The 12,270-nt window shown below is 45.1% G+C and overlaps 3 protein-coding genes across 3 annotated transcripts; all 3 read left to right on the top strand.

Annotated features, from left to right (window-relative positions):
- Positions 1-2,524: 2,524 nt before the first annotated feature.
- DEU56DRAFT_749337 (uncharacterized protein) lies at positions 2,525-3,085 on the top strand (the record flags this gene model as incomplete). The annotated part of the gene is made up of 1 exon (XM_041349431.1): positions 2,525-3,085. A coding segment is annotated over one exon (561 nt), but the record flags the coding sequence as incomplete, so codon positions are not given.
- Positions 3,086-5,525: 2,440 nt separating this feature from the next.
- DEU56DRAFT_749347 (uncharacterized protein) lies at positions 5,526-5,783 on the top strand (the record flags this gene model as incomplete). The annotated part of the gene is made up of 1 exon (XM_041349432.1): positions 5,526-5,783. A coding segment is annotated over one exon (258 nt), but the record flags the coding sequence as incomplete, so codon positions are not given.
- Positions 5,784-6,831: 1,048 nt separating this feature from the next.
- Positions 6,832-8,682, top strand: DEU56DRAFT_919836 (uncharacterized protein; the record flags this gene model as incomplete). The annotated part of the gene is made up of 6 exons (XM_041358340.1): positions 6,832-6,867; positions 6,921-7,120; positions 7,170-7,569; positions 8,141-8,415; positions 8,462-8,558; positions 8,611-8,682. 6 exons carry the CDS (start codon positions 6,832-6,834, stop codon positions 8,680-8,682), a joined length of 1,080 nt encoding a protein of 359 aa, XP_041201169.1.
- Between the last annotated feature and the right edge of the window lie 3,588 nt (positions 8,683-12,270).

The raw sequence follows: 12,270 nt of genomic DNA, 5'->3' as shown, positions 1-12,270 counted from the left end.
TCAGCCGGACTAATCTCCTTATGTCAGCCGGACGAATCCCCTTTAAGTCGGCCGACAAACCCCTGAACATCAGCCCAACTCTTCCTCAGAAAAGCTTACCAGACTTGTCCCCTCGAAGTCCACCGGGATTCATCATCCTCCCTCGGACTTTGTTTCTAGCCCTTGGAAATTAAGGGCACATACTCAGGTAAGGGGTGCAGCGCATGAGCTGAAGCCAAGCCCTTTGGATCTGCCCCTTGAGCACGGTCTTAACAGCCTGAGATAGATACAAATTCACTTCCCACTTGCTCTTTGTGTGCATTAACTGGTGTAAATCATAATAATATCCCCAGAGCATGGTGCGGCATGTGAGAAATTGTATGTTTTTTCTAAGTGTGGTGAGAGCGGTGCACAATTTGATGATCTCTCGTTCGCTAGCTTTTGTGGTGGCCCAGGCAGTAAGTTCAACTGTACTTAGTGAGCAACAGACAGTCTATGGTGAAGTTCAGGAACACTGTCCTTGGCCATATAAGCTCTGAAGGATGAGAGCACCCTCTTCATCAGGAAGGTCTCGATTGAATTCTAGTAATTTCTGCCAAAGATCACAAAACCACATTATCCGGTGAGCCATGGGACTTGTAAGCTGTGAGGGGCTTCTAGCATACATTTGATCATCAGTCTCTGAATTATGGAAGCCGGGGGTGGCTTCTAGCATACATTCAATCACCAGTCTCCTGCTTGCTGCCCACCAGGTCCTCGCCAGCCCCACTCAGATCAGGTACTGACATATATGGCACTGGAGGAGAATCTACTGATGATGTCAATGGTATTGCCATTCCATATGTTATCACTAACTTGCATGAAAAAACATTGAAATCAGCCGCATCAGGGCAAATGCTCTGCGAGTCAATTGCATTACCAGCTTCAGTGAATTAGCCTTGCATATAACACATATGTCAGTGCCATGAAACATGTATCACCGGAGTATGTACCAACTGCTTCTCCTTTGTCAAGCCAGACCAGTAAATCATGAAATCTGCCAACAAGCCATTCTTCAACCACTAGTACACAGAGAGTGACCTAAATCCAAGTCAACTCTTGCTGTAGCCTTTTGACACATTACACACCTTCCATTCTTTGATGTACCAGGTTGAAAATTTTTACCACTTGCAGACTCGATAGTGGCTGATGGAGGGGATGTAGGGACATTGCTAGGTGGCAGCGTGGATGTGGATAATGAAGTGGTGTAGTGACCACTTACTTACTTTACCCCTATCTCCTTGCTCATGTTGGCATTTGGACTGCTTATATAATAATGTTGGTCTTACCTTTACTATCACTGGAGTGACTTTCATCAGGAAAACCTGTTCTGCGATATATATCTTTATAGACAGTGGCCTAAAAGGGCCCAACAATAACAGTTTTTTGGGCTATAATAGTTCTATAAAGAGCTCTATAGCAACCACACATTCTATTCCTGGCTTTAACAACTTTAATAAATATAACAGTAGCTACTAGTGGCTATGATATTGAGTGACCCTGGTAGACTGTGGGAATATGACTTCAATAGGTTAAGATCCTAGTGAGTTATAAGGAAAAATTCAAAATTGAGGTATTCAAGAAAGCAACTTGACCATGGGAAATTTTTCAATGAAAATCAAAGTTGTAGTCCTTGTCAGGGGCAGTCTATCCATAGTCTAATGACTTCAATAGTTCAAAATCTTAGTGAGTTATAAGGAAAATATTTGGAATTTGAGGGTTTAAGAGTGACAGTGAGGTCCAGCGAGTCGGAGTAGAAAGCCAAATATAAAAGAGGCAGATATAGCTGCAGAGAGAAAATGGAAAGTGTAAGGAAAGAAATTATAACACTTTGTAACATTTTGCAAAATATTTCCTGGCCCGATTTGGCGTGTTGAAACAGCCCAAAACAAATTAAAGCAGTCGAAACATATGTTGCAATCAGAGTTAATTCTAACCTTGTCCCAATCTCATCCATATGGCCCGCACCTATACTTGTGACTGTTTGCGCATATGCAGGGGTACTCTACAAGATGTAACATGTTCACAATGGCGCTATCACACCAATTTCCGTGGTCCCAACACATGGGCACATATATCAGTCCAGCAGCTCTGACAAACCATAGATATACCACACGGGCCCACCGGTGGGGTGGACGACACCTCACATGGTACTTACTCGTCAAGACAGTCCTGTTTCCCCAGACCCTGGAGCTGTCCATCAGCCAGATCTATTCCAGGCACTTCCGCTGGTAAGGCAGATTGTATCTTTCTCATGCATGGTATACTCACAACAATATGTGTACTACTTAGAATGAAAATGAACTGCAACCTGATGCAGGCAATACTTCTGAGCACAGAGAGCTTGTGGTATGACACTATTTTAATCATTGTGTACAGAATAATAATCCCACCATGTACTGATTAGAACAAGAACAAACCACAACCTGACGTGGACAATACAAATGAAAATGGTGATGATTTTGAACATCCTCCTCCTCCCCTTGATGTCGACAAGGACATGCTCATGAATGACATCTACAGCAAAATACAGCTTAATGATCTCTGTACCTCGCTGGCTATGATCTTGGACCTTCAAAGTGCCAAGCTGGATGATCCTGGCATTGGCCTTGGTGAAGATGCTCTTCAACATCTTCGAAATCCTCCCCAATACACTCTGTCATTACATGATCCCATCACAAGGGCTGCCATCAAGACATATATCAACCTTACACACTCAGATCATGACTACGAGTCACAGGGCGAAACTATCATGGAGCTCATGGGCAAGGACTTTCCCTCTCTTTATCTTATTGAAAAACTCGTTGCTGAACTGAGCAGGGTTGAGTCCTTGATGCACAATATGTGTATTGACTCTTGTTACACATTCATAGGTCCCTTCGCAAACTGCGACAACTGCCCAGGGTGTGGCAAGCCACGCTACAAAGATGGACCCAGGAAAGAACCTCAGTGCCAATTTCCAACAATTCCCATTGGACCGCAGATTCAAGCTCTCATTTGTGACCCAAAAAGTGCCGAGGAGATGTGGTATCATGACCTCTACACCCAGAACATATTCACGGAGCTCGCAGAAACTAACAGTCACAAAGAACAATGGGACGGTTTTCTAGACAGATCTGATTACCTGGAGTCTGTTGCAGATGGGAGGATTAAGCCCAAGGACACTGTCCTCATGATGTCCATCGATGGCGCGCAGTTGTATGAAAGCAAAATGTCAGACTGCTGGGTTGGGATCTGGGTAATTTTTGACCGTTCACCCGAGATGCGCTACAAGAAGCGCTATGTTCTCCCAGCCATTATTGTCCACAGCCCTTGTAAACCCCAAAATCTTGACTCGTTCTTATTCCCTAGCTTCCACCATCTTTTAGCACTCATGCACAAAGGTTTTACAATCTGGGACGCTCATCGCAACTTGATGTATATCTCGCACCCCTTCCTAGCCCTTGGCACCACTGATGGCCCTGGCCTTGCTTACTTAAATGGTCTGGTAGGGCATTATGGCAAGAACGGCTGCCGACTATACTGTGGCCTCAAAGGGCAACACAAAGCTGGCGCACCACACTACTACCCCGTCCTTACAAGACCGGACAATTTTGACGTTGATGGTTCAGATCACCCAGACGTAGATACTGCGAAGCTTGGAAGCTGCTCTAGCGAAATATATTGGTGAAACCTTGTCCATGTCCTTCTCTCCCCCACCAAGGCACAGTACCATAAACAATGGTTGGAGACGGGGATTTTGAAACCGACTATCTTTCTTGGGTTCCCCAAAAATCACATCATTTGTGTCCCCAGATGCTTTGTATCTGATATAATGCACTTGGCATCTCTTAATCTGCCTGACCTGCTTATTCCTCTTTGGTGTGGAACCTTCGATTGGGACTCAGAAGATGACAAGAACTCATGGAAATGGGCTGTTCTTACCGGAGATGTATGGACCGACCACAGGAAGGAGGTCACTGAAACCACACCACATCTCCCCGGCTCCTTCAACTGTCCCCCTCAACATCCCGCAGAAAAAATTAACAGTCACTATAAAGCCTGGGAGTTCACATTGTAACTATGGGGTCTATGTCCTGCACTATTACACAACATCCTTCCAGACCCTTATTGGCACAATTTCTGCAAGCTTGTACATGCTATTCGACTTTTATCACAGCACTTGACTAGTTGAGTTGAACTTCGCACGGCTCAGTGGTGCATTGTCAAGTTTAGGAAGGAGTTCAAGGTGCTATACTATCGGTGTCGTCCTGACCAAATTCACGTGGTCTGTCAAAGCATCCATGCTATTGGCCACTATCCCCGAGAGGTTGAGAGAAAAGCTCCTCTAATTTGCGCATCACAATGGACATGGAATGTGCTCTAGGATACCTCATGTCTCAGATACGCCAACCTTCAAACCCCTATGCAAATCTTGCCGAGTGAGTCTTCCATCAAGCAATTCACAATGCCCTACTTGTAATCTTCCCTTGCCTGGTGTTAAGACCATGTTCAACGGGTCGGACCAGAGGGGCTTGGCTTCAGCTCATGCACTGCACCCTTTACCTGAGTACATGCCCCTCATTTACGGGGATAGATATCGCCAGCCGAGGCAATATGGTTAGGCCGGATGAGAGAAGTAAAACTACCAAGAACTAAGTCCAGGTAGAAACTAACAAGGTACGGACCACCCGAAGGTAGAGGCAGAGTGATTTAGCCTTAGGGATATAATCCTGAGGCTCGGAGGATCGGACTAGGATGATAATCCCAAGAGCCAAGAGAACACAAGGAATGAACAGAGTCTAAGATAAGATTCGAACTGAGGAAATACTACAGGTTACAGAGGGTTTATATACTGTAGTACTTCCAATGGGTATCCGGCCAAAGCGCTGTCTCTGGAACATAAGGCTATGTAAGAAATGTACTTAGGGAAATGAACATACTGTGGATGATCAAGAATGGAGCCGGATATTAAATGGAACAAAGGGAACAGGTTAAATGAATCGGAAATGAATAGACTAACAGAAGGATCCGGGCATATAGGGGCAGAATAAGTGCGTATGAATGGGGACTCAGGGGAAATGAATTCTAGACCGGGCTTGAAGAACCGGGTGGACCAGACTGGACGAGAAGGTTCAGGTACGGGATATGACACCTGGACCATGCATCAAGCAACCCACTCTCTAAGTCATCTTGTGATACGGGTAGCAGGTACATCCTCAAAAGCAAACATGAACGGTCTCATCATGACAGCACAGTCTTGGAGGGTTGGGCAATTCAAGAGTACCTGGAAATTGCTGCATCCCCCCGATCTCTAGAATTTACATATTTTCGTGCTGATGGCTGCTTTCATGATTGTTGCTGGGCACGATTACAACTTCCAAATGGTCAAATTAACTGTTCAGTTTGGTGCCTCAGAGAAACTTGCCCCAATGCACAATGATCACGCAATGTAAAGGTACAGATACACGCAGATTTGTTTCGTCAAAATAACATTTTATTAGCTCAACATTGATGGTAGTCTGTGCTTTACTGCAGTACTCTACTTCTTCGAAGCCCATCTGGAATCTGGTCAACCACCTGTAGCTCTTGCAGTAGTTTCCGTCTACGGTCCCCCTGATCCTGCACTCCTGGAATCTTCATCATTCACTGTGTGGTCATGTGAGTATCACGGCGAGGGTGCACTTGCAGTCATTCCAGTCAGATGTATCAAAGCCGTTGTCGCAATGGTCCCACATTCACTTCGAGGACAAAACCAATATTTCGTTGTTGAGAAACCTGGTTGAGATGTGGCAGACATGGGAGGTTATGTTCACGATCCTGAAGATGGTCTTGAGGACAATGATTCAAATACAGACAGCAATAATGTACATGTTCGGGAGCAACAGGTATAAAGAAACTTGCAATGCATAGTAATACATGTGCGCAGCACGACAAAGTCCACAAAAAAGCAAAAAGCATGAGGAAAAGCACCTACTCAATCAGTCACTCTTCCCTTGCATTGATGACACAATGCAGCAGGACTTGTCATATAATAGGTGGTAGTCTATTTCGTCATCCCTGGCTGTTGAAGAGGCTGGGATCATTGCGAACAGTGAGAATTCTGACTTTCTCAGTACAGTATACCCTGCCAGCTACCTCTGGATTGTCTGTGCACAAAGACCTAATAAAAGTAAGCTGATTTTGAATGCATATATCCAGCAGTCTGGCAATAAAGGTATTTTAATTGAAGCTGGTGCAGGAAAATGAAGTTCTTACCTGTTCCTTGAGTGAGTTCAGAGTAAACCAAACTGTGTACATATTGTGATCTGGTGTGACCCCAAAGATATCCATCAGGGTGATATTTCCAACACTGGTAGTATTGCGAGTAATGTCGACAGCTGTCTGATCCAAATGCTGTTCTCAAAAGTGCTCTCAGAGGTGCAAGGCAACTCGAAGACAGGAAGTTGAGTGTTGCCAGTGTCAGTATGTGTGCTGCAGTTGCAGTCAAAAACGTTGGCATCAAGATTGCTCATTCTGTTGGTGATTGTAGTGCACCGTGTGGTCCAATGTGAGTGTTGGTGTCAAGCTTGTGTATGCATGCGGCAGAGAAAGGGAAGGACTTAGATCGAGGCGCTGATGTAAGCTACTGCATGGTATACTTCATGCCCGACCACAATGTCCTCTGAGTCAAGGCACTACAACAACGAAAGGCAGCCCTTGCTGCATATGCCCACCAACTATACTTCTTCGCAACCCTCCTATACATTTGATGAGAATAATATCAAGTCTTACTGACAAGGAGAATATGAATATGACTATTCATCAGAGTCATCAGGGTATGCCTCAGGTTGAATGAGCCTAGACGTTGGGCTGGGATCATTCTGTGATGTATGTAGTCATTTTGTATGTTCCTCAAGCTCAAATACTGACTTGCTAGACAGGACTACTATTCTCACAACAAGTGTTCCATGACCGGAGATAGTTCATCATCGCAAAGTTCTGATTCTTACTACCAGCCTTCGCATACTGCTTATATGTGTGAACTTCGAGTGCAAAAAGAGAATAATGCACTGTTAGAATCTCAAAACCAGCAGCTCGAGGCAAAAATCAACCAACTGGAAGGAGAAGTTGCAAATTCAAAGTAGGTGCTTTGTCATCTCAATTTGATATGTACGATTTAATCCTTTTAGAATTATGTACGATAAACTTCTTGATCGCCTCAACTCTTCTTCCGCTGTAATGAGAACCCCTTCGCCACCTGTTTCAGTCTCAGACCCCTTTTTCATGGTTGTCCAAGTAGCAGTTAACACCGACACTTATGCTATCCTCAACCAAGATGATTATCCTAGTGTTGTGTACTGGGATCATGCCAAATACACTAATGACTATGATAATGGTTGTGGTACCTTGCAGACCGAGTCTAACAATGACTCTAGGAAACACGGAAGGCATGGTTTGCTCCCAAAAGCTCCAGCAGGAGATGCAGGAATACCAGCACCAACTCTGGCATACACTCCGACATTATGGCCATGCTCCGGTGACCTGGACGAAGATCAATTCTCTTGCTGCAGACAATTTCTTCCATTTGATGTGCACAAAATTTATTGAACTTTGCTTGTGCCATGGTCACTGGAAAGCAAACCTCCTCGCCATCCAGCACTATTCACAATGGAGTGACCGCCCACGAATCCCAGAAGCAACTACGCACGTGAAGCAGGAAGTAGTGGATATGTTAGTTAAGCAAGAAGTTGCCCCATCATCCAATAAATGCCCTTGTCGTTGACAGCACCGAAGCCTCTGCTCATGGAGAAAAAGCTGCATGCTTCCTTTGTTAACTCAAAGGTGAAATTGCCACGGTTAATATCTTCAACGTCTTTGCCTCCTCGACCAACATTATTCAGTGCACCCATCATCAAACACAACACATTCAACAATGATCACACTACTCACTCGTCATCAGTGGACAAGCGAGGACCTAACCATGATGTGAATGTCAAAGAATTGATAACAAGCAGTACTAGTATCCTTCCACCTCTCAGGGTAAGTGGATCCGAGTCTACATTTGATGAAATTTAAGTTTCTGACTTGAGTTAATCAACTTGTTAGTGCGCTCGACAATAGATTTGGACAGGACACTTGCACCCCACTGACAGTCTCCCAGGCCTCGTCATCTGCTGATATCACCGAACACCTTGAGAAGACCAGCGTGTCCGACAACAATGAAGATATTGTCCCTCATTCATCGGCATCCCAGCTCATGTTTCTCCACCAACTCTGTGCAACAATGACAGCAACAGATGCCACAGAACTCGACTCCATGCCGTCAACTCAGGCTGCTGTCGCAAACACACTGCTGGTCACCAAAAATGGACAGAATGGAACCAATCTTCAAGCTGAATGCTGTCCGAATAAATTTCACACTGCATGGTGGGTTGTGTCTTCATTACTCACTCAATTACTGACTCGGAATATCTTTCCACAGAAATTTATGTGGCATCGAATGGAAGAAGACTCACAAAAAGATAACTGTGGGCGAGTTTTCTATATATTGGACTTTGTTGGCAGGTGGGGATAGACAAGTAAGTTCCTGTTGTCCTACTACTGTGTAGCTTGCTTATCCACATCTATTAGGACTACAAAGATCATTCTAAGAAGGCTAAGGGGGCATGGGCAGGTGTTTTTATTTCTAAAGCAGCTATCTAATATGGTTTCATAGGCTAAATCAAGCGCATCCACTTCCCTCGGTCCCATTGTGGCCACAATGTTAGCAGATGATGACACCATCGAGTAGTCTCCTTCCCGTTGAAATTTGTGTTATTGTGTTTGTTCCAATAGTTCCTGCTGCCTTTCCTCGCTCGCATTCATCATATTGTTATCCTCACTCGCATCCTCACTGCTATTCTCACTCGCATCCTCGCTGCTATTCTCACTCGCATTCATATTGTTATTCTTGCTTGCATCCATGTAGTCATAGTACTAGCTAGGAACAGATACATACTGCTATGAATACATTTTGTACTTGCTCTATGCCACTCTCTCCAGTTAGTTTGCTAATCTAGGACTAGAGAGCCCTAGTGAACCTCAGAATTGCTTCCAATCCGAGCTCTCTGAGGCTCTTTCTGACAATATCAAAGATCTGCAAATATAGGGTGAGCGAGAAAATGGCTACTATATAGAGCCCCAGCGAGCCAAATTCAAGGAGCGCTCAGACTCGCTGGTCCTCACTGTCGCTCTTGTGACTTTTCACTGGGAATGATGACTTATGCAAATGACACCCTGGGTCTCAACACCAAACCGTGGTGTTATTTACCCTTCATAAACTATTGACCAGTAGCATTTTTGGTTTGTTGGTTTGTTGAAGTTTTCAACAGACACTGTCCACTTAGCATTCCCCTTCGAACTCATTACCAGCTGCATACCTTTTTAGGCTTGGCTTATGCCTCCTTTACATCCACAGTAAGCTTGCTGTTTAGTGCATGTAGGAGCTCATATTTCTTCTCTGCATGTATCAAGTGCTCTGAAAAATCTTGTATCTAGCTGTCTGCATTGCATGTCAGAGTAAATATGGTGGTGAGTGTCCTCTTGCCTAGTTTATTAGTGGCTATGATATGTAGTCAGTGAGCGCTAGTGGTCATTATTACTTAGCTGGTCATTGTTGTTTAGCCAAGAATGGACTTGTAGGCTCTAGGTTAGAAGTAAACATTTCCAGTGATTTTATCTCTAGCTTCTCCTTCTTATCCTAATGGTGAGAGTCAGTGATCACCAATGCTAGACTTGGTTTAACAAATTCTATTGCTTGTTTTATAGTAGTAGTTCCAAGGACTTAGAGTGCCTTTGATGTGTCAAATGTGACTGTTTCAGCACAGTTGGAAAATGTAGCTTTGATTTATCCTATTGAAGAACTAGCACTGGCCATGATCAGGGCAGACAGTAAAAGACACAGATAAGGTTGATGTAGTGAGTATGGCATGCATTGAACTGAACTACATTAGAATACTGTATTCCAAACTTAACTGCTCAATTCATAACTACAAGATACAACATCAAATTTGATAAGCAAGTGTTAAGACCGTGCTCAAAGGGCGGATCCGAAGGGCTTGGCTTCAGCTCGTGCGCTGCGCCCCTTACCCGAGTACGTGCCCTTAATTTCCGAAGGCTAGAAACAAAGTCCGAGGGAGGATGATGAATCCCGGTGGACTTCAAGGGGACAAGTCTGGTAGGCTTTTCGAGGAAGAGTCAGGCCGATGTTCAGGGGGTTAGTCCGGCCGACGTAAGGAGGGTTCGTCGGCCGACGTAGGGGGGGTTAGTCCGGCTGACATAAGAGGATTAGTCCAGCCGACATAAAGGGGGTTCGTCGGCCGACGTAAGGAGGGTTAGTCCGGCCGACATAAGAGGATTAGTCCGGCCGATCATAGGGTTAGTCCGGCTGACATAAGAGGATTAGTCCGGCCGACACAAAGGGGGTTCGTCGGCCGACGTAAGGAGGGTTAGTCCGGCCGACATAAGAGGATTAGTCCGCCGGACAATAGGGGCTTAGTACACCCGGAGAATAGGGGCTTTAGTCCGGCGGACATGGGGGACAGAAACAGACAGGTGTAAGGATGGAAAGACAGGAAGTCCGAGGGGACAGAAGGACAGGAAGTCTGAGAGGACAGGATGTCCGAAAGGACAGAAGGACAGGAAGTCCGAGAGGACAGGATGTCCAAAGGGACAGAAGCTAGAGGTAAGACTACACTAGACAATGTCCAGAGTAGAAACTGACAGAGGTAGACTACCCGAAGGTAGAGGCGGAGTATAGCCCGAGGAATCAATCCCAGGACGCAGAGGTTGGACAGGGAAGTGGACCCGGGCCCATGGAAATGGATCCGGGTCCGAGGAAACAGGAATGAGGATAATCTAAGGTGATATTCGAACTGAGGAAACTACTACGAGTTTACAAGGTATTATATACTATGGACACGTGCGACGGGGACAGAGTCGGCGGAGATCCGGGTCAACAAGAGGGACATACGGAAAGGTTAAACTGACAGGCGCAAGGAAAATAATACAGGAACAGAGACGGAGATGAAGTATCGAATGGATCTGGGCATAGGAGGTGTGATCGAGAATGAAGTCGGATATTAACTGTCAAACAGATCCGGGCATATAGGGGTTAGGACAAGGGGACTATACAAATGGGGTAACAGAATAGGAGCAGGACCGGAAATGAACTGTCAAGCGGATCACAGGAAATGGGGACGGAGATGAACTGTGAAGTGGATCTGATGTTTTAGGGGTTAAGTGGACCTGGGTCCGAAACTCAGGATCTGAGTAGGTCCGATGTTTAGGGTCCGATGCTTAGGGGTTAAGTGGACCCGAGCGGGTCTGACATATAGGATGTCTGACGAATACAGGAGGAGCGGACGAGTGGACAAGCGGACGAGTGGACGAGCGGACGAGTGGATGAGCGGACGACATGAGTGGGATCCGACGAATAGGACGTCCGACGAAAAGGAGATCCGAGGTATACAGGAGGAGGACCGATGCATAGGACGTCCGACGTATAGGATGTCCGATGTATATGGGAAACAGGGCAGATCCTGCTGAGGGGTATGTCCGGTGGAGACTGGGATGCGGAGTTATCCTGCCGAGGGGTAGGGATAGGGTTAAGGTATAGCTTGGCTACATTTCGGAGGTCCGGACATTGTTTGTTGGGAGAGATGGGATATGATTCAGGGGCTCAGTGTACGGTATATGACAGCAAGTCAAGGAATGGGCATATAGTAATTAGTCCCTAAATATATATATGAGATTTACCACTCTGTTTCCCATCATGCTGGGTATGCTTTAGCATCAGAACAAGTCATAACTAATGAAAACATCAGGAAAACATCACAGGCCACACTGTATCAATGATATATTACATACTTATAGTTGTAGAACAAGTGTGATACATTAATTGCTATAGTACATAGATATCTATCGCCCATAGGGCTGATATATCAGTAAATGATCCTGTCAAGAAATTTCCATAACCAGCTTACACCTCTGATAACTGTATTTTTGGCCACCTACTGTGGGAATATCATATTAGGGCCTTGCTATATTATTCTCCCACTCCATATATTTGCACTTTTAACCACCTACTGTGGGAATTACCCCACAACACCTAAAATATCACCCATTTTAGGAATCTCTGCAATATCAATTATTTCCACACTCTTCCCACCTTACTGCAGCTTCACCACTACACTACAATAAATCCCCCTTTGTATCAGAAGATAATGATCATAGGACAAGATCTTCTTGTGT

This window comes from Suillus clintonianus (genome assembly GCF_016758775.1).
Source record: "Suillus clintonianus strain FC179 chromosome Unknown DEU56scaffold_184, whole genome shotgun sequence".
In the NCBI taxonomy this organism is placed as follows: domain Eukaryota; kingdom Fungi; phylum Basidiomycota; class Agaricomycetes; order Boletales; family Suillaceae; genus Suillus; species Suillus clintonianus.
The sequence above is the reverse complement of the archived record's forward strand: the minus strand, read 5'-3'. Positions and strand labels throughout refer to the sequence as shown.